The sequence below is a fragment of the Anolis sagrei genome, chromosome Y, assembly GCF_037176765.1.
Source record: "Anolis sagrei isolate rAnoSag1 chromosome Y, rAnoSag1.mat, whole genome shotgun sequence".
NCBI lineage: Eukaryota > Metazoa > Chordata > Lepidosauria > Squamata > Dactyloidae > Anolis > Anolis sagrei.
This window is the reverse complement of record NC_090035.1, coordinates 81326945-81349390: the sequence shown is the minus strand read 5'-3', so window position 1 is coordinate 81349390 and position 22446 is coordinate 81326945. Positions and strand designations below refer to the sequence as shown.

General features: G+C 46.6%; 2 protein-coding genes across 2 annotated transcripts in view; both read right to left on the bottom strand.

Moving 5' to 3' along the window:
- The window catches only part of LOC132780155 (very-long-chain 3-oxoacyl-CoA reductase-like), a 28083-nt gene extending 26768 nt beyond the window's left edge, over nt 1-1315 (bottom strand). Inside the window, exon 1 of the mRNA XM_067462147.1 lies at nt 1001-1315. Within this exon, the coding sequence (XP_067318248.1) occupies nt 1001-1190 (190 nt within the window). The 5' untranslated portion in view covers nt 1191-1315. The remainder of the gene's footprint in view (nt 1-1000) is intronic.
- Nucleotides 1316-8644: 7329 nt separating this feature from the next.
- Nucleotides 8645-22446, bottom strand: part of LOC132780442 (very-long-chain 3-oxoacyl-CoA reductase-like) — a 62735-nt gene continuing 48933 nt past the window's right edge. The window contains exons 4-11 of the mRNA XM_067462444.1: nt 22237-22347; nt 21190-21254; nt 17219-17263; nt 15491-15525; nt 10868-10949; nt 10571-10636; nt 9305-9454; nt 8645-8876 (exon numbers count right to left, since the gene is read on the bottom strand). Coding sequence (XP_067318545.1) covers nt 8781-8876; nt 9305-9454; nt 10571-10636; nt 10868-10949; nt 15491-15525; nt 17219-17263; nt 21190-21254; nt 22237-22347 — 650 coding nt within the window. The 3' untranslated portion in view covers nt 8645-8780. The remainder of the gene's footprint in view (nt 8877-9304; nt 9455-10570; nt 10637-10867; nt 10950-15490; nt 15526-17218; nt 17264-21189; nt 21255-22236; nt 22348-22446) is intronic.

The window sequence follows — 22446 nt, the reverse complement described above, 5'->3', positions numbered from 1 at the left end:
CTCCAGTGGTCTGCAGGATCCAATGGGGAGACCTCTGTCACATGGTTGCGACAGCCAATCAGGAAAAATGGGGGCGGGATGAGGGAGCACAAAGGAATCCGGGAAAGGAATCTGCAGACAAAGGAATGCCATGTGCTCAGCGAAACAAAGGAAAAATGTCTCCAGCTGATGCAGCTCTGGGGGGGGGGGGGGGATATGAATGCAAATACAATCTTTTTTATTCCGAGCGTCCATAAGTCCCCTTATCCCATCAGACATGCTCAGAGAATGGGCAGGGTCCATTATGGCTATGGTTCCATGCAGGGTGAATTAATCAAGGGTGAGTCTTGGGAGATGTAGAGACTCTCCCTCAGGCAGTTCCTGGTCACAGTATTTTGTGGGGCAAGGGTCGAGAGGGCAAGGGTACAAGGGGAATCCATAAGGGTTACATATATGGCATTTTCTTATACATAGTTCATAAGGGGAACCCCATCCCACCCCATAGAGTTTATTACAATATTTGATCTTTATTATGGCACAAACTGGAGGCTTCATAAACTTTGAAAAGGATCCGCGGAAACGGAGGCTGTCAGTATCTCAAGTCAGGCACCAATAGAGAGTTCGTGGTCATGGATATGATAAATAGTCCAGTGCATAAGTCAGAGAGTCACAAAAAAAGGAAACAGGAACCCAGTTGTGAGCGCTGGGTCAGGCAGCAACAGAATCCATTGTCCGGCCCTTGGCAAACTAGATCTCTCACAAAAGGGCAGAAGCCCCAAGATCCAGCCATTTCCCAAAAAAGCCTCATGGGGTCCTTGTTGTTGTCAGTGCCTTGGCAATGTGGCCAAGACTTAACCCTTGTTGTGTAGTCTGGCGCCCTTGCCCTTTGCAGAACTATAAATCCCTATCCCTTAATTATGAGGGGAGGGTTGGTGCCTGACATCAAAAGTGGTGCCGAACGCATGATACAGTGCAGGATAGATGCGCCCTTGGGGAGTCCATGGAGCGTGTTTGCACTCACCTGCCCAGGTGCCGTAATGGGTGAAGTCCACCGCTTTCCAATACTCGGAGAGAATGTGGATCCGGACTTTGAACCAAAGGACCCAGGAGGCTCTCAGGAGCACCCAAAGGATGATGGCCCCTCCAAAGAGGCAGAAGGAGAAGTCCAGGGAAGTCATTCCACTTTGGGGAGCCATTGCCACCTTTCCCATGCTCTCCTTGCGCCACTCGTCACCACTGATGTGCAAGACGGGCACGGAGAAATTAGTTCACGCCGAATACAGATCCTTCTATTTCCAGTTCACACCTCTTTCTGGCTCCGAGGCACATGCGCTTCCAAGTGCCAGAACACTCCCACATTGTCCGGCAACACCTTTGCTTTCAGCACATCCAAACCTTTGTTCCATGCGGGGTGAGTCAGTGCTTGGGATGATGAGTAGATGATTTCAGATTGTGGAAGACCTATGTCGGCCTAGATCAGGGTTTCTCAACCTGGGGGTCGGGACCCCTGGAGGGTGTCAGAGGGGTCACCAAAGACCACCAGAAAACACTGTGTTTTCTGTTGTTCATGGGAGTTCTGTGTGCCAAGTTTGATTCAATTCCATTGTTGGTAGAATTCAGAATGCTCTTTGATTGCAGGTGAACTATAAATCCCAGCAACTACAACTCCCAAATGTCTAGGTCTATTTTCCCCAAACTCCACCAGTGTTCATATTTGGGCATATTGAGAATTCATGCCAAGTTTGGTCCAGATCCATCATTGGTTGAGTCCACAGTGCTCTGTGGATGTAGGTGAACTACAACTTCCAAAACTCAAGGTCAATGCCCACCAAACCCTTCCAGTACTTTTTGTTGTTCATGGGAGTTCTGTGTGCCAAGTTTGATTCAATTCCATTGTTGGTGGAATTCAGAATGCTCTTTGATTGTAGGTGAACTATAAATCCCAGCAACTACAACTCCCAAATGTCAAGGTCTATTTTCCCCAAACTCCACCAGTGTTCATATTTGGGCATATTGAGAATTCATGCCAAGTTTGGTCCAGATCCATCATTGGTTGAGTCCACAGTGCTCAGTGAATGTAGGTGAACTACAACTCCCAAAACTCAAGGTCAATGCCCACCAAACCCTTCCAGTACTTTTTGTTGTTCATGGGAGTTCTGTGTGCCAAGTTTGATTCAATTCCATTGTTGGTGGAAATCAGAATGCTCTTTGATTGTAGGTGAACTATAAATACCAGCAACTACAACTCCCACAGGACAAAATCAATACTCTCCCCCAATCCCACCAGTATTCAAGTTTGGGCATATTGGGTATTTGTGCCAAATTTGGTCCAGTGAATGAAACTACATCATGCATCTCAGATATGTATATTACAATCCATAACAATAGCCAAATTACAATTATGAAGTTGCAACAAAAATAATTTTATGGTTGGGGGTCACCATAACATGAGGGAGGGTATTAAGGGGTCGCGGCATTAGGAAGGTTGAGAACCACTGGCCTAGATGTACATCGTCTCGGAGACGCATCTGTGGTGCACCAGCCATAGAGGACCTTGTGCGAGGAAGGAAAACTCCGTGTGCCAATGGCCTGCACCAGGACAAATGCGCAGCGCAAGGCTGGCTTGGAGACATCAGTTCCAGCACACGCTCCCAATAAGAATGCTCCCACTGGCAAACCTTGGCTTGCGCCACCCTTCTGGCTCCAAGGCACACACACATTGGCCATGCACACGTTCTGGATGCCACTCACTCCTTCCTACCCCACATACCTTTCCCCCCTTTCCTTTCTTTCCCTCCTTCCTTGCCTACCTTCTTCTTTTCTTTCTTTCCCTTTCTTTTTCTTTCTTCTTCCATCTTTCTTTCTTCTTCTACTTTCCTTTCATTTTTATCTTTTTTCCCCTTCCTTCTCCTTTCCTACCTTTCTTTTCTTTCTCCCTCCCTCCCTCCCTCCCTCCCTTCCTTCCTTCCTTCCTTCCTTCCTTCCTTGCTTTCCCTTTCATTCCCTCTTCTTTCTCTTTCTTTCCTTTCTCCCTTACTTCTCTTCTTCCTTCCTTCCTTCCTCTTTCCTTCTTTCCTTTTCCCTTTCATTCCCCTTTCTTTCTTTCTTTCTTCTTCCATCTTTCTTTCTTCTACTACTTTCCTTTCATTTTTATCTTTTTTCCCCTTCCTTCTCCTTTCCTACCTTTCTTTTCTTTCTCCTTCCCTCCCTCCCTCCCTCCCTCCCTCCCTCCCTCCCTCCCTCCCTCCCTTCCTTCTTTCCTTCCTTCCTTCCTTGCTTTCCCTTTCATTCCCTCTTCTTTCTCTTTCTTTCCTTTCTCCCTTACTTCTCTTCTTCCTTCCTCTTTCCTTCTTTCCTTTTCCCTTTCATTCCCCTTTCTTTCTTTCTTTCTTTCTTTCTTTCTTTCTTTCTTTTCTTCTCTTCTCTTTCTCCCATCCTTCTCTTCTTCCTTCCTTCCTTCCTTCCTTCCTTCCTTCCTTCCTTCCTTCCTTCCTCTTTCCTTTTATTCCCCTTCCTCTCTGTCTCTCTCTCTCTACTTTCCCCCTCCCTCCCTCCCTCCCTCCCACCCTTCCTTCCTTCCTTCCTTCCTTCCTTCCTTCCTTCCTTCCTTCCTTCCTTCCTTCCTTCCTTCCTTCCTCCGCCTTTCCTTTCATTCCCCTTTCTCTCTCTCTTTCCTTTCTCCCTTCCTTTCTTCCTCTTTCCTTCCCCTTTCTCTCTCTCTCTCTCTCTCTTTACTTTCGCCCTTCCTTCCTTCCTTCCTTTCCCTCTCATTCCTTCTTCCTCTTTCTTTCCTTTCTCTCTTTCTTCTCTTACTTCTCTTCTTCCTTCTTTCCTTCCTTCCTTCCTTCCTTCCTTCCCCTTTCTTTCTCTTTTCTTTCTCTTTTCTTTCTCCCTTCTTTCTCTTCTTCCTTCCTCTTTCCTTTCATTCCCCTTTCTCTCTGTCTCTCTGTCTCTCTCTCCTTTCACTCTCCCTCCCTTCCTCTTTCATTTCATTCCCCTTTCTCTCTTTCCTTTCACCCTTCCTTCCTTCCTTCCTTCCTTCCTTCCTTCCTTCCTTCCTCTTTCCTTTTATTCCCCTTCCTCTCTGTCTCTCTCTCTCTACTTTCCCCCTCCCTCCCTCCCTCCCTCCCACCCTTCCTTCCTTCCTTCCTTCCTCCGCCTTTCCTTTCATTCCCCTTTCTCTCTCTCTTTCCTTTCTCCCTTCCTTTCTTCCTCTTTCCTTCCCCTTTCTCTCTCTCTCTCTCTCTTTACTTTCGCCCTTCCTTCCTTCCTTCCTTTCCCTTTCATTCCTTCTTCCTCTTTCTTTCCTTTCTCTCTTTCTTCTCTTACTTCTCTTCTTCCTTCTTTCCTTCCTTCCTTCCTTCCCCTTTCTTTCTCTTTTCTTTCTCTTTTCTTTCTCCCTTCTTTCTCTTCTTCCTTCCTCTTTCCTTTCATTCCCCTTTCTCTCTGTCTCTCTGTCTCTCTCTCCTTTCACTCTCCCTCCCTTCCTCTTTCGTTTCATTCCCCTTTCTCTCTTTCCTTTCACCCTTCCTTCCTTCCTTCCTTCCTTCCTTCCTTCCTTCCTTCCTTCCTTCCTTCCTTCCTCTTTCCTTCCTTCCTTTTCCCTTTCATTCCTCTTTCTTTCTTTCTTTCTTTCTTTCTTTCTTTCTTTTCTTTTCTTTCTCCCATCCTTCTCTTCTTCCTTCCTTCCTTCCTCTTTCCTTTTCTTCCCCTTCCTCTCTGTCTCTCTCTCTCTACTTTCCCCCTCCCTCCCTCCGTCCCTTCCTCCCTTCCTTCCTCTAGCTTTCCTTTCATTCCCCTTTCTCTCTCTTTCCTTTCTCCCTTCCTTTCTTCCTCTTTCCTTCCCCTTTCTCTCTCTCTCTCTTTACTTTCGCCCTTCCTTCCTTCCTTCCTTTCCCTTTCATTCCCTTTTCTTTCTCTCTTTCTTTCCTTTCTCTCTTTCTTCTCTTACTTCTCTTCTTCCTTCTTTCCTTCCTTCCTTCCTTCCTTCCCCTTTCTTTCTCTTTTCTTTCTCCCTTCTTTCTCTTCTTCCTTCCTCTTTCCTTTCATTCCCCTTTCTCTCTCTCTCTCTTTCCTTTCACCCTTCCTTCCTTCCTTCCTTCCTTCCTTCCTTCCTTCCTTTCTTCCAGTAGATCCACAAATAGCTCACCGGTTAGGAACACCCCCCCCCCACCTGGACAGTATCAATTCGAAACACCATCTGTACTTGTTGTCCCCACACAGTCCACCACACTCTCCCGCCCAAGGACACTCCCTCTTTTTAGCCCACTTAGTTCCCTTGACAATTCCCTTTCCATGTTGACCGGAAACATCCTTACATGACATCCAAGGGAAATTATGCCCCAGTTCCCCTTCTTTTGAGAGTTGACTAGCCACTGAATCTAATTTCCTGGGGGGGGGGGGGGGGTCCGAAGGAGATGGGTACCATTCAGGTCATGTGCGGGAGAAGATTTGCTGGTCTCTAACATCTCAGGGAGAAGCACAATAGAGTTCTTGCGACCCTGGAAAAGGTAGGAAGTGGTAGACTCCATGATAGACCCATTGGTCTTAAGGTCCTGCTGGTAAATGCCAGATCCGTTAATGGAAAGACCGCTGCCATCCAGGACTTGATCCTGGATGAGAGGGAGGATCTGGCATGCATCACTGAGACCTGGTTGGACGAGTTGGGTGGGGTAAATCTCACCCAGCTGTGCCCACCGGGCTTCGGGGTGCATCAGCAGGCTAAATCTGGGGGGCGGGGAGGAGGGGTCGCAGTAGTCTTTCGGCAGTTCATCGTCATGGTCAGATGCGTTGTTCCACAATCTTACGGGTTCAAATGTGTTCACCTGAGGGTGGGGAACCGTGATAGTTTGGGGATTCTGCTGGTGTACCGGCCACCCCGCGACTCAGCAGTTTCCCTGCCTGAGCTAGCAGAGATGGTCTCCAATTTGGCCCTGGTCTCCCAGCACTTGATTGTGCTGGGGGACTTTAACATCCATGCAGAGACCTTGTTAACAGCAGCGGCTCAGAACTTCATGGTCGCCACGATGACCATGGGACTATCACAAGTTATATCTGGACCCACCCATCAGGCTGGGCACACACTCGACCTAGTTTTTGTTGCGGACAGCAGAATGGTCAGAGTGGAAGAACAAATTATCCTTCCATTGTCATGGTCTGACAATCATCTGATCAGCTTTAGACTTGCTGTGACCTCTAACCTTCGCAGGGGTGGAGGACCAACTAAGATGGTCCACCCCAGGAGACTGATGGATCCAGGTGGATTCCTGAGGAATCTTGGGGCTCTTCCTGTCTTGGAGACTGACGATCCTGTCGACATCCTGGTTGATCGCTATAATAGCGAGATGTCCAGGGCGATAGACACGATCGGTCCAGATTAAATACAGTGCCAGAGGAGGTGACCGAGGCATCTGCTTGTCCGGTTTTGTGGGATTCTTTCCGGCTTGTTAATCCTGAGGACGTGGAGGAGGTCCTTGGGACTGTGAGGGCGACCATGTTGGCTCTGGGCCCTTGCCCATCTTGGCTAATTAAATCAGCCAAAGGTGGGCTGATTGATTGGTTTATGTTGATCATTAATGTATTGTCGGAGCAGGGGACTAAAACAGGCTGTGGTTAGCCCACTCTTGAAAAAGACCTCCCTTGACTCCACAGTCTTGGACAACTACAGACCAATCTCCAACCTTCGTTTCTTGGGCAAGGTGTTGGAGCGGGTGGTCGCCTTTCAGCTCCAGGGTTTCCTGGATGACATCAATTACCTGGACCAGTCACAGTCTGGCTTCAGACCTGGCCATGGCACCAAGATGGCTTTGGTCACCTTGGTTGATGACCTCCGTAGGGAGCTTGACAGGGGGAGTGTGACCCTGCTGGTTCTCTTGGACATCTCAGTGGCTTTCGATACCATCGATCATGGTATCCTTCTGAGACGACTCTCCTGGATGGATCTTGGAGGCATGGTTTTGTCATGGCTCCAATCGTTCCTGGAGGGCCGCTCCCAGATGGTGAAGCTGGGAGACTCCTGCTCGGACCCCTGGCCTTTGACCTGTGGGTTCCCGCAAGGTTCCATTCTGTCTCCCATGCTTTTTAACATCTACATGAAACCGCTGGGATTGGTCATCCGGAGTTTTGGAGTTGGGTGCCATCTCTACGCAACTACTCTTTTCCACCTAATTCCAAGGAAGCCCCTCGGGTGCTGGACGAGTGCCTGGCCGCTGTGGCTGTCTGGATGAGGAGGAACAAGCTGAAGATTAATCCCGACAAGACAGAGGTCCTCTTGGTAGATCGCAAACCAGATCACGGTATAGGGTGGCAACCTGTGTTGGACGGGATTGCACTCCCCCTGAAGTCACAGGTCCACAGTTTGGGTGTCCTCCTGGACTCATCACTTACACTTGAAGCTCAGGCGTCGGTGGTGGCCGGGAGGGCCTTTGCACAATTAAGACTTGCACGCCAACTGCAAAAGCACCTCGTGAAGGCGGATCTGGCCAGGGTGGTCCATGCCTTAGTCACCTCCAGTTTGGACTACTGTAATGCACTCTACATGGGGTTGCCCTTGAAAACGGCCCGGAAATTTCAACTGGTTCAATGAGCGGCGGCCAGGTTGTCAACTGGAGCTCCTTACAGAGAGCGGTCAACCCTTCTGTTTAAGGAGCTCCATTGGCTGCCATTCATTTACCGGTCCCAATTCAAGGCGCAGGTGCTTACCTACAAAGCCCTAAATGGTTTGGGACCTGCATACCTGCATACCATGTGTTGTAACTTATGGTATTTAATGGATATGTTCAACAAATATTGATGCAATAACAAGTGTGAAGACTTCACTAATTTCTTAATGTGTAAGATACTTGAATATTAAGTATTTCTACAATATAATCCTTTTCAACATAGTAATTTTCAAACTGCTGGGGAAAGTGGAAGGCAAAAGGAAGAGGGGCCGACCAAGGGCAAGATGGATGGATGGCATCCTTGAAGTGACTGGACTGACCTTGAAGGAGCTGGGGGTGGTAACGGCCGACAGGGAGCTCTGGCGTGGGCTGGTCCATGAGGTCACGAAGAGTCGGAGACGACTGAACGAATGAACAACAACAATTTTCAAACTCTCATAGCCACATTTCATTTCTTTGATGTAGACACCACTGACTCAAAAATATCTGTATCCCCTGAGGAGAATTTGTTCAAGTGTATAACTTCGTAAGTACTTAAATGTGTTGTAACTTATGATATTTAATGATACAGATGTTCTATATGTATGCTACTGGAGTAAAACATTGATTTGTACATTAATTTCAGTCAACCAGAGGAAGGCCTGAGGTAGGCCGAAACTGGTCGTGGTCGCCTGATCCACAAGCTACTTATAAGAAGATATGACTGTACTAAAGATTTGCACCATATTGTTTGTTGTCGCTGTGAGGTTAACAGTGCAGCATGTTTATATACTGTTGTTGAATTATATTATTGTTTATGGTACACAAGTGGTATTTTTGTTGTATGCATTTCATTCAGGAACCCATCCACATTATACTAAAACGTTGCAGCCAGTGTCAGGAATCTCCAAAAGCTATTCAGGGGCAACAGAAGCAGAATTTGGATATTTAAAAGGGGGGCAACTACATAGAACAATAGCAGCACACAATACATTTCCATCCATAATGCATAATGAGGGATTTATTAAATTGTGATGCAACCATCATTTTAATAGTACAAGGATTTGGTTTGGAACATAGCAACCAATGGCTCTGCACGGTCCTGGTCGTGGTCCTGATCCGGCTCCTTTCCACAAGAACCATCAGGAAGGTGAAAATACATTATTTGAAAATGGACTTCAGCATAGACCGATAGATGAAAACTCCAAAGGATGTGTACATTAATGACGTTGGGAAGACCCATTCCAACACGGAATGCTGAATCAAAAGCCAAAGAGAGAGGAAAGTTAGGTAATATCACTTTTGGAAAAGTTTGGCAGAGGCAAGGTCACCAGCAGAGTGGCTTAAGGCACATCTACACTGCTTGACACTATTTCTGTATATGTAGACGACATGGTCCTTCTCTCGTATATTCATTTTAGTTCAACTTCTCCACCCAGCAAAAAACACAACCCAAACCTACTTTGTACCCACTTTTCCTATTGTTGAAGATAGGGGAGCTCTTTTCCTATAATTTTATCCAAATCAGAGCTTTGTTTGGAGAGAAGTTATTGGTGTTCTGGAGCAACTGGGCAGAAAACCAACCTCAAGTCTCAACTCCTTGGGACGCTTCCAAAGGGTTTCATTGACCAGGAAAGTGGGGTGGGTTTTGTTGAGTGAGGAAATGCCTCTTGCCCCCAACTCACCTGCAAGCTGTGGCTGAGGCACCCCGAGGTTCTGCTGGTGAAACCCACGGTGTTCAAGGCTTTGTGGGCATAGACCTCGGGAGATGTCTTAATGGCCTGCAAGCTGTTGAGCCTGGCCATGTTGGTGTCGACAACCATTGGTAAGACGCACTGTGGAGAGAAAGGGAAGCCCAAGAGAAGGACAAAGGTGTGTTATTCTCTCAAAACGGGATGAACAAGAGGTCATATTCCAAAGATGTATCCAAGGATGGAGGGAGGAAGAAGGCAAAGGCCTGGTAGAGATAGAGCTTGGAGCTTGAGAGAAGGAGGAGGAAGAGATGAAGAAAAACAAGGTGAAGGAAGAGGAGAGAAGAAGGAAGATAATGAAGAGAAGAAAAAGGACAGAGGAAGAGGAGAAAAGAAGAGAAGAAAAAGGAAGAGAAGGATGAGAGAGTGTAGAGTAAACAAGAAGGAGTTAAAAGGCCATTTTAGTTGCAACGTACCTGAACAATGATGCCTTTAGACGTGTATTCCATGTTTAACACCCGCGAGAAGAAGAGAGAAGAGAATGAAGAGAAGAAAAAGTGGACAAAGGAAAAGGAGAAGGAAGGAGGATGAGGAGGAAAAAGAAGAAGCAGAAAGAGGAGGAGAAAAGGAAGAGAACAAAGAAAAGTATGATGAAGGAAGAGGAGGAGGAGGGAGCAGAAAGAGTAGAAGATAAGGAGGAGGAGGAAGAAAAATATGATGAAGGAAGAGGAATGAAAAAGGAAGAAGAGAACAAAGAGAAGAAAAAGAGGCTGAAGGAGGATGAGAAGAAAAAAGAAAAAATAAGATGACAGAAGAGGAGATTAGAAGGAAGAGAACAAACAGAAGAAAACAAGGTGATGGAAGAGGAGGAGAGGAGAAGGAAGGAGGAGAAGGGAAAAGGAGGTAGAAGACGATAAAGAAGAGGAAGAATGGGAAGGAAAGAGATGAAAAGCACGAAGATAAAGAAGACAGAGTAGGAGAAATGGAAGAAGAAAAGGGGGATGAAGGAAAAGGACAGAAAAAGGTAGATGAGGAACAAGAAGAAGAAAGGGAAGGAGGGGGAGGAGTCGGAGCAAGAAGAGGGGGAGGAGGTAGCAGTGGTAGAAAAAGAAAAAGAAAAAGAGGAGGAGGAATGCAAAGCAGTAGAAGGAAGAGAGAGAAAAGAAGACAAAAAAAGAAGGAGGATGGAGACGAAAGAGGAGGAGGAAAGTGTGTAGAGGGGAAAAAAGGAGTTAAAAGGCTATTCCAGTTGCAACATACTTGTACAATGATGCCTTTAGACCTGTATTCCTCGTTTAACGCCCGCGAGAACAAATCCACGGAAGCCTGAAAGTGGAAGCAAGGAAAGTGTCGTGTGACATTGAACGGTCCCATTGGATCTTTGACATGGCATTTTCCCTCCCAAATAGCTTGCACAACTGTGCCATTGGGGCAGCGACCCCACATTCAATTTCACAGGGGTGCTGGGAAACATCAGAAATGGGAACAGGGTCTCTCAAGCAGAGTAATCGAGTCGCAGGGCAGAAGCTGAACTGCCCTGCTTGGTGTTTGTCTCACCTTGCAGGCGCAGTACGTCGCAGCCCAGGGCACGGGTCTCCAGGCCATTCCAGAGGAGATGTTTATTATGATCCCCTTCTTCCTACAAGAGATACATAGTGGGGTGTGTGTGTGTTAGAGTCCCGTTCACCCTACAGCTGTCCAAGTCCAGCTATAGACTCTCCAAAATGCTGCGAAGGCAGGAAACAAACATGTCTTCCCCTTAATGTGACCCAGAGCCCGAGCCCAATGCAGTCACTGTCCCGTGGTGCCCCTTGATGTTTCCCTGTTGACCTGCTTGGACTGCAACACCCAACATTCCTTACCTCTATCTGAAAAACCAGGGAGGAGGTACATGATTTATAGTTCCTCTACCATATCTCCCCTATGCTGTGAACTGGAGTGATTGTCTCAGGGCATGCTATTGAACCAAACCAAACTTTGCAGAGTCTTTTATCAATAGTCAGCAGAGATTTACTGCACAGCCTCTGACCTTAAGAAAACACTGGTTTTTACTCAAACTCTCAGAGGAGGCTTTAATCTTGACTTGTTGCTTATGTTCAAATATATACACATCAGGATCAGGGATATACTCACAACCGACAGACAACAGATAGAGGTATTATGTTTGCATTTTTCCCAACTTCAGTGTCCAGGATTAGGCCTGGGCGGTTTCGTTTTGTTAATTCGTAATTCGTTAATAATTCGTTAATTTTTCCATTTACAAAACGATAACGAACCATTCTGGAGCAATTATTAAAAAAATGAATTTTTAAATACGTTTTGCAAATGCTTCGTATTTCGTTATTGTATTCGTTTCGTTATTGTTGCGAGATTGTTTCGTTATTATTTCCGCATGTCTGGGCCAGTTTTATGGTTTAATTAGTGAAAAAAAATTATAATATCACACCAACAGTCAACAACAGAGGGAGAGGGAAGCTTCAGAAGTTTTTGGAGGTTTTTTAGCGTATTTCGTGGTCGCGTCCGCCATTAACGAATCGATTCGTTATTGTTTCGGAAATCGATTCGTTAATTTTTTACCATTTACGAAATTTTGTAAATATCGAAATTTTTAAAAGGAAAATTTTGTAATTATTTTAAATATCGAAACAAAAATTCAGTAGGAAATTTTCCTTATCACCATCGCACCATATGTCAGCAATTTATTCAAACAAAGGTTTTTCAAAATGCCCAAACGAAGAGTATTTATCAACTGCATCATTTTGCTACATGCACCACTAAAGGTGTCATTTATGTCATTATCTGTCCCTGCTCCCTGATGTATGTCAGGCAGACCAGTAGACAAACTAAAATTAGGAATCAGGCCGTTGACTTAAACCTATATAAACATTTCAATGTTATGAATCATAGTCCTGAATTGTCCCGGGTCCTAGTTTTAGAGGTGGCTACATCCTCCTCAAACATAGATTTATCCTCTAGACTACAACAACATGAAGCCTTCTGGATTTTTACTCTTAAAACTATGCATCCTAAGAGTCTAAATGATTCCATTTCATTTCAATGTTTTATGTGAGCCAGTACATGCCTCTTTAAACAGGTTTTTCTTATGAGTAACTTACAATTGATGACTGGGATACAGCCATACTGGTAGCTATACGGGGTCCCTTTAAATTTCTCTTCATATACTTTAAGTTTCTCTCTATATACTGGAGTGTCGACCTGCCTCTCCTGGGCTTGCCATAGAATCAAATGAATAGCAGAGCACCTTTGTAGAAGAAATTATGTGAGTATTTTTGGTAATTGCTTTCCTATACTATGTTTTTAGTCACTTATATGTGTTCCCTGTAGGTCCACATCATTGTTGACATTCATATATTGACTCTACTTGAAGAATTCTCCACCTTGCAAAACTGACTATTCGTGGATTTCTACACTTGTATCAGGAGCTGAGGAGCCTTCTAATCAAGGTGAAAGGAGAAAGCGCAAAAGCCGGGTTGCAGCTAAACATAAAAAACCCAAGATTATGGCAACAAGAATGATTGACAAGTGGGAAATAGAGGGAGAAAACGTGGAGGCCGTGACAGGGTTTGTATTTCTAGGCGCAAAGATGAGTGCAGATGCAGACTGTGGCCAGGAAATCAGAAGACGCTTCCTTCTTGGGAGGAGAGCAATGTCCAGTCTTGATAAAATAGTAAAGAGTAGAGACATCAGACTGGCAACCAAGATCCATTGCCTAGTCCAAGCCACGGTCTTCCCTGTAGTCACCTACGGATGTGAGAGATGGACCTTCGGGAAGGCTGAGCCAAGGAAGATCGATGCTTTTGAGCTGTGGTGCTGGAGGAAAGTTCTGAGAGTGCCTTGGACGGCGAGAAGATCCAACCAGTCCATCCTCCAGGAAAGAAAGCCCGGCTGCTCATTGGAGGGAAGGAGACTAGAGGGAAAGCTAAAGTCTTTGGCCACATCATGAGGAGACAGCAAAGCCTAGAGAAGGGAATGATGCTGGGGAAAGTTGAAGGAAAAAGGAAGAGGGCAAGATGGATGGATGGCATCCTTGAAGTGACTGGATTGATCTTGAAGGAGCTGGGGGTGGTGACGGCCGACAGGGAGCTCTGGCGTGGGATGGTCCATGAGGTCACGAAGTTAGTAGTCTGGCAACCAAGATCCATTGCCTAGTCAAAGCCATGGTCTTCCCTGTAGTCACCTACGGATGTGAGAGCTGGACCTTAGGGAAGGCTGAGCGAAGGAAGAGAGATGCTTTTGAGCTGTGGTGTTGGAGGAAAGTGCTGAGAGTGCCTTGGACTGAGAGAAGATCCAACCAGTCCATCCTCCAGGAAAGAAAGCCCGGCTGCTCACTGGAGGGAAGGAGACTAGAGACAAAGTTGAAGTCCTTTGGCCACATCATGAGGAGACAGCAAAGCCCAGAGAAGACAATGATGCTGGGGAAAGTGGAAGGAAAAAGGAAGAGGGGCCGACCAAGGGCAAGGTGGATGGACGGCATCCTTGAAGTGACTGGACTGACCTTGAAGGAGCTGGGGGTGGTGACGGCCGACAGGGAGCTCTGGCGTGGGCTGGTCCATGAGGTCACGAAGAGTCGGAGACGACTGAACGAATGAACAACATCAACTACCACCTGAGGAAGACTCCACGTGGTCGAAACCGGTTGTGGTTTATAAACAGTGGATTCCAAAAAAGGACTGACAAACTTTGATTTGCTGTTGACAAACTGTGGTTTTTAAAAAAGGACTTGCAAACTTGTGCATTCTGCTGTAGGAATCAACTGTTTAACCCACATTAAGAAATTCTGGATTAAGAGACTTGCAAAAAAGACTTACAAACTTTGATTGGTTATTGATAAACTTTTGGTTTTCAAAAGGACTTACAAACGTGCATTTTGCTGTAAGGATCTGTTGTTTATCCCACATAAGGATTTTTTTTGGTTTAGAGAATTGCATGAAGCATACTTTGCACAAATGCTAGTGCATTTAATGTTATAGTACTATGCTTACTTTACTTACTTAGGCGATCCCTCGTTGGACGAGTAAGATGGTCTTCCATCATGGGTTTCCTTGTGGGTCCGTAGGTGGCTGTGGAGCCCTATTCTTGCTCTGCATCTTCTTCCGCAGTGAGGGCATTGGTTTCCAGGTGGAAGGCGGTCCCGGTCGGGGTTGGCTTGACACGCCTTCCTCCTGGCACGTTTCTCTCTTTCACCCTCCACTTGTGCCTCCTCGAATTCTGCAGCACTGCTGGTCACAGCTGACCTCCAGCTGGAGCGCTCAAGGGCCAGGGCCTCCCAGTTCTCAGTGTCTATGCCAGAGTTTTTAAGGTTGGCTTTGAGCCCATCTTTCAATCTCTTTTCCTGTCCGCCAACATTCCGTTTTCCGTTCTTGAGTTCGGAGTAGAGCAACTGCTTTGGGAGACGGTGGTCGGGCATCCGGACAACGTGGCCGGTCCAGCGGAGTTGGTGGCGGAGGACCATTGCTTCAATGCTGGTGCTCTTTGCTTCTTCCAGCACGCTGATGTTTGTCCGCTTGTCTTCCCAGGAGATTTGCAGGATTTTCAGGAGGCAGCGCTGATGGAATTGTTCCAGGAGTGGCATGTGACGTCTGTAGACAGTCCATGTTTCGCAGGCATAGAGCAGGGCTGGGAGGGGAATAGCTTTATAGACAAGCACCTTGGTCTTCCTACGGATGTCCCGGTCCTCAAACACTCTCTGCTTCATTCGGAAAAATGCTGCGCTCGCGGAGCTCAGGCGGTGTTGTATTTCAGTGTCAATGTTGACTTTGGTGGAGAGGTGGCTGCCAAGGTAGCGGAAATGATCAACATTTTCTAATGTGACACCATTAAGCTGTATCGCTGGCATTGGAGAGGGGTTGGCTGGTGTCTGCTGGAAGAGCACCTTGGTTTTTTCAATGTTCAATGACAGGCTGAGCTTCTCGTATGCTTCTGCAAAGGTGTTTAGAGTGGCTTGTAGATCTTCTTCTGAATGCGCACAGACGACGTTGTCATCCACATACTGGAGTTCTATAACAGATGTTGTAAGCTCTATTGCTGCTGATGATTAAGCAGCTATGCTAAAGCTCGGCCGACAATCTCTGGCTTCGGTGGAGAGGACTAATGGGTATTGCAGTCCTACAACATCTACAACTTCCCCCCTTGAGACGGAGGGCCGTCTTTGTCTCCTACCTGGCGACCATTTGAGGAAGGATGGCTTCCGTCATCTGCAAAGAAAGAGTAATCTGAATTGAGTTCTCCATTGCCTGCAGTTTTGGTTAATCCACATCCAACAAAGTATGTCCCACAAAGCATTTCAATAATGACAACAACAACAACAACGACAACAACAACAACTTTATTCTTGTACCCCGCCTCCATCAACCCGAGGGGACTTGGGGCATAAAATGAACCACAAAATGCAATTACAGTAAAATAAAAACATATGGCATATAAAACTGCCATTAAAAACAGCAAACAATAACCTATGGAACATGGCTGGACTGTAAACAAGAGGCAAGAGAGTGGGATAGTGCAAAATTGTAGCCGTGGAACAAGGACAGGGGGAGAATACTGCTATTTTATAGGTTACTAGCCATCCCCTGCCACGCGTTGCTGTGGCCCGCTCTGGTGGTCATGGGGGTTCTGTCTGGGAGGTTTGGCCCAATTCTATCGTTGGTGTTGTTAAGAATGATCTGCGATTGTAGGTGAACTACAAATCCCGGCAACTACAACTCCCAAATGTTGAGATTCTATTTTCCCCAAACTCCACCAGTGTTCACATTTGGGCATATTGAGTATTCTTGTAGAGTTTGGTCCAGATCCATCATTGTTTCAGTCCACAGTGACCTCTGGATGTAGGTGAACTACAACTCCCAAACCAAAGGACACTGCCCACCAAACCCTTCCAGTGTTTTCTGTTGGTCATGGGAGAACTGTGTGCCAAGTTTGGTTCAATTCCATCGTTGGTGTTGTTAAGAATGCTCTGTGATTGTAGGTGAACTACAAATCCCGGCAATTACAACTCCCAAATGTTGAGATTCTATTTTCCCCAAACTCCACCAGTGTTCACATTTGGGCATATTGAGTATTCTTGTAGAGTTTGGTCCAGATCCATCATTGTTTGAGTCCACAGTGATCTCTGGATGTAGGTGAACTACAACTCCCAAACCAAAGGACACTGCCCACCAAACCCTTCCAGCGTTTTCTGTTGGTCATGGGAAAACTGTGTGCCAAGTTTGGTTCAATTCCATCGTTGGTGTTGTTAAGAATGCTCTGTGATTGTAGGTAAACTACAAATCCCGGCAATTACAACTCCCAAATGTTGAGATTCTATTTTCCCCAAACTCCACCAGTGTTCACATTTGGGCATATTGAGTATTCTTGTAGAGTTTGGTCCAGATCCATCATTGTTTCAGTCCACAGTGATCTCTGGATGTAGGTGAACTACAACTCCCAAACCAAAGGACATTGCCCACCAAACCCTTCCAGTACATTTGGGCATATTGAGTATTCTTGTAGAATTTTGTCCAGATACATCATTGCTTTAGTCTACAGTGATCTCTGGATGTAGGTGAACTACAACTCCCAAACCAAAGGACACTGCTCACCAAACCCTTCCAGTGTTTTCTGTTGGTCATGGGAAAACTGTGTGCCAAGTTTGGTTCAATTACATCGTTGGTGGGGTTCAGAATACTCTTTGATTTAGGTGAACTATAAATCCCAACAACTACAACTCCCAAACGACAAAACCATAATTTTTTGAGTGATGGTCACTCCTTGTGTTGTGAGACGTTTTGTTGCCAAATTTGGTGTGATTTCGTTCACTGGTTCTTTTGTTTTTAGGGTACTCATTACGCACAGAACATTTTTATATAGATCGATATACAACAGATGGAAACTTGGTTGCATTCCACCAACCTTCAGAGTTGAAAGGATGTTGCAATTCACCATGTCATTAACGAACTAAAAGGGGAAAAAAGTGGGGGGGGGGGGGAATAGGGTTTGGTGTTAGTTTCGTTTATGCAAGTATGCCCTCCCCAGGCACTTTCTATGTCCTCCAGCCCAACACTATGGTCTTGGAGGCACACAACACATTGCCAACATTGTTATGGAAAAGCTAAATACAGGGAGTATCATAGAATCCTAGAATCAAAGAGTTGGAAGAGACCTCCTGGGCCATCCAGTCCAACCCCATTCTGCCAAGAAGCAGGAATGTTGCATTCAAATCACCCCTGACAGATGGCCATCCAGCCCCTGTTTCAAAGCTTCCAAAGAAGGAGCCTCCACCACACTCCGGGGCAGAGAGTTCCACTGCTGAACTGCTCTCACAGTCAGGGAGTTCTTCCTCATGTTCAGATGGAATCTCCTCTCTTGTAGTTTGAAGCCATTCCTCCATTGCGTCCTAGTCTCCCGGGAAGCAGAAAACAAGCTTGCTCCCTCCTCCCTGTGGCTTCCTCTCACATATGTATACATGGCTATCATATCTCCTCTCAACCTTCTCTTCTTCAGGCTAAACATGCCCAGCTCCTTAAGCCGCTCCTCATAGGGCTTGTTCTCCAGACCCTTGATCATTTTACTCGCCCTCCTCTGGACACATTCCAGCTTAGAGTCCATATCACTCTTGAATTGTGGTGCCTGGAATTGGACACAATATTCCAGGTAATGTGGTCTAACCAAAGCGGAATAGAGCATGGGGAGCATGATTTCCCTAGATCTAGACACTATGCTCCTATTGATGCAGGCCAAAATCCGATTGGCTTTTTTTGCCGCCACATCACATTCCTGGCTCATGTTTAACTTGTTGTCCATGAGGACTCCAAGATCTTTTTCACACGTCCTGCTCTCGAGCCAGGCATCCCCCATTTTGTATATTTGCATTTCATTTTTTCTGCCAAAGTGGAGTATCTTACATTTGTCACTGTTGAACTTCATTTTGTTAGTTTTGGCCCATCATCTCTCTAATCTGTCAAGATCGTTTTGAATTCTGCTCCTGTCCTCTGGAGTATTGGCTATCCCTCCCAATGTGGTGTCGTCTGCAAACTTGATGATCCTGCCTTCTAGCCCTTCATCTAAGTCGTTAATAAAGATGTTGAACAGGACCAGGCCCAGGACAGAACCCTGCGGCACTCCACTTGTCACTTCTTTCCAACAGGGGTGTCTTCTGCCCCCCCCCCCACTCTTTTTAACATCTATATGAATGATTTCGTGCCTTGTTCAACTAAAATTGACTCTCCTTTCCTAGTAATCAGGAGCAGAAAGATTTCATCCTGATGTATGCAGACGATATAGTGCTTTTCTCCCTCTCTTGGTTGGGTCTTAAAAACCTTCTGACGGTTTTCAGTACCAACTGCTAAGAGGAATATCTCCAAGACTCTGATACTCCAGAGGACAGGAGCAGGATTCAAAACGATCTTGACAGATTAGAGAGATGATGGGCCGAAACTAACAAAATGAAGTTCAACAGTGACAAATGCAAGATACTCCACTTTGGCAGGAAAAACAAAATGCAAAGATACAAAATGGGGGACAAGGCCTGGCTTGAGAGCAGGATGTGTGGAAAAGATCTTGGAGTCCTCGTGGACAACAAGTTAAACATGAGCCAACAATGTGATGTGGCAGCAAAAAAAGCCAATGGGATGTTGGCCTGCATCAAGAGGAGCATAGTGTCTAGATCTAAGGAAGTAATGCCCCCCATGCTCTATTCCGCCTTGGTTAGACCACACATGGATTATTGTGTCCAATTCTGGGCACCACAATTCAAGAAAGATGTTGACAAGCTGGAATGTTTCCAGAGGAGGGCGACTAAAATGATCAAGGGTCTGGAGAACAAGCCCTATGAGGAGCGGCTTAAGGAGCTGGGCATGTTTAGCCTGGAGAAGAGAAGGCTGAGAGGAGATATGATAGCCATGTATAAATACGTGAGAGGAAGCCACAGGGAGGAGTGAGCAAGCTTGTTTTCTGCTTCCCTGGAGACTAGGACACAATGGAACAATGGCTTCAAACTACAAGAGAGGAGATTCCATCTGAACATGAGGAAGAACTTCCTGACTGTGAGAGCTGTTCAGCAGTGGAACTCTCTGCCCCAGAATGTGGTGGAGGCCCCTTCTTTGGAAGCTTTTAAACAGAGGCCGGATGGCCATCTGTCAGGGGTGATTTGAATGCAACATTCCTGCTTCTTGGCAGAATGGGGCTGGACTGGATGATGGCCCAGGAGGTCTCTTCCAACTCTTGGATTCTAGGATTCTATGATTCTATGAATATCTCCAAGACTAAGGTGATGGTTTTTGGGAAAGACTTCCCCAGACATAAATGGTCTTGAGACCAACATGCCATACATAGCATGTTGGTTGAGGAGCTCAGCTAATCTTCAGTAGCAAAATGTTGGCACAAATGCTATTGTTGATGTTGTTTACTCATTCAGTCACTTCTGATTCTTGGTGTCCTCCTGGACCAGCCCAGGCCAGAGCTCCCTGTCAGCCGTCACCACCCCCACGGTCTCCAAAGTCAAGTCAGTCACATCAAGGATACCATCTACCCACCTCGCCCTTGGTTGACCCCTCTTCCTTTTTCCTTCCTTTCCCCCCTTGCTTTTTTGTTGAGTTCCAGGGCCAGAGAAGCAGATGACGGAAACAGAAGAACGGCCTGCCTCAGGGGAGCGTGCTTGCTCCATCCATGTTCAACATTTACACAAATGACCAGCCACTGCCAGAAGGGACAGAGAGCAACATCTATGCTGATGATCGTGCCATCACTGCTCAAGCAGGGAGCTTTGAGATGGTAGAACAGAAGATTTCCGAAGCTCTAGCTGCTCTTACTGCCTATTACAGGGAAAACCAGCTGATCCCTAATCCATCTAAAACACAGACATGTGCCTTTCACCTTAAGAGCAGAGAAGCATCCCGAGCTCTGAAGATCACCTGGGAAGGAATCCCACTGGAGCATTGCAGCACACCCAAATACCTGGGAGTCACTCTGGACCGTGCTCTTACCTACAAGAAGCACTACCTGAACATCAAGCAAAAAGTGGGCACTAGAAACAATATCATACAAAAGCGTGACTGGCACAACCTGGGGATCACAACCAGACACAGTGAAGACATCTGCCCTTGCGCTGTGCTACTCTGCCGCTGAGTACGCATGCCCAGTGTGGAACACATCTCACCACACTAAAACAGTGGATGTGGCTCTGAATGAGACATGCTGCATTATCACGGGGTGTCTGCGCCCTACACCACTGGGGAAATTACACTGCTTAGCCGGTATTGCACCACCTGACATCCGCCGGGAAGTAGCAGCCAATAGTGAAAGGACCAAGGCAGAGACATCTCCAGCTCATCCCTTGTTTGGGTATCAGCCAGCACGTCAACGACTTAAATCAAGAAATAGTTTTCTTAGATCTACAGAGACACTCGCTGGAACACCTCAGCAAGCGAGAGTTCAAAAGTGGCAGGCTCAAACCCAGAACCTCAACCAATGGCTGATACCAAATGAGAGACTCCCCCCTGGGCACACAGAAGACTGGGCGACTTGGAAGGCGCTGAACAGACTGCGCTCTGGCACCACGAGATGCAGAGCCAACCTTCAGAAATGGGGCCACACAGTGGAGTCCACGACATGCGAGTGTGGAGAGGAGCAAACCACTGACCAGCTGCTGCAATGCACCCCGAGCCCTGCCACATGCACCAGGGAGGGCCTCCTTGTGGCAACACCAGAGGCACTTCAAGTGGCCAGAGACTGGTCAAAGGACATTTAGTCAACTACCAAGTTTGCAAAATTTGCGTTTTTTTATCTGTTTGTTTGTTTTGTTCTGTTAGAAATGTAATACAATGTTCTGGTTGCAGATGACACGATAAATAAATAAAATAAATAACAGAAAAGATGGATGTCACCTTCTTGAGGTCAGGGGTCTGCAGGAAGTCTGACGGCACCGAATGGGACATGCCAACGTTGTTCACTGTAGAAAGACCAAAAGGCACGCACTTGTATTGGCAAAGAACTCAGAAAGGTTTTCGATGGAAATACACTTAGAACAGACATGGGCAAACTTGGGCCCTCCAGGTGTTTTAGACTTCCACAATTGTCAGTCCTGTCAGTCCTATCCATCTCGTTATCCTTATCTAGTTATCAGATTGCCCGAAGGCCTGGTCCCACAACCACGTCTTTACCTTCCTCCTGAAGGACAGGAGGGATGTTGATGCCCTAATTTCCCCCGGGAGTGAGTTGCACAGGTGAGGGGCCACCACCGAGAAGGCCCTGCTCCTCGTCCCTACCAACCTCACTTGTGATAGCGGTGGGGTCGAGAGCAGGGCCTCCCCAGATGATCTCAAACTCCATGGTGGGACGTAGAGGGAGATACGTTTGGACAGATACGCTGGACCGGAACCGTACAGGGTTTTGTAGATCAAAACCAGCACCTTGAATTGTGCTCGGAACTGAACCGGCAGCCAGTGGAGCTGACACAGCAGGGGGGTGGTGTGCTCCCTGTATGACGCTCCGGTGAGCAATCTGGCTGCCGCTTGCTGGACCAGTTGAAGTTTCCGAACAGTCTTCAAGGGCAACCCCACATAGAGTGCGTTGCGGTAGTCTATTCGGGATGTAACAAGAGCGTGGACCACTGTAGCCAGATCAGACTTCCCAAGATACGGGCGCAACTGACGCACAAGTTTTAGTTGTGCAAAAGCTCTCCCGGCCACCGCTGAAACCTGAGGTTCCAGGCTCAGCGATGAGTCAAAACACCTGGAGGGCCGTAGTTTGCCCATGCCTGAAGTAGAATGAATGTGGTTTGGCACCACCTTAATTGCCATGGGAGAGTTATTGAAACCAAAGGATTGTCCTCGACTCGCCATCCAAGAACCCTTTTAAGGGATCCGTTCTAGTTGGGAGTCAATAAATGGGAATCCCAGCTCTCAAATGGAAAAGATGGAGGCATAATTTACCCAAAACGCCAATCTCCAAGCCTTCCAGAGCTTTGTGGATAGATTCGTAGATTTCGGAGCCTCCGGTGAAATCCGCCTGGATCACTTTGGTGCTCCGGCTGTAGAGTTGCTCTGTAGGAAAGGAAAGAAGAGATGAACGTGCCTCGGTTTCCTCATTTAAAAGGAGCCAAAAGTGTCAAAAGGAGCAAACCCAAATCCAGTGAAAAGTAT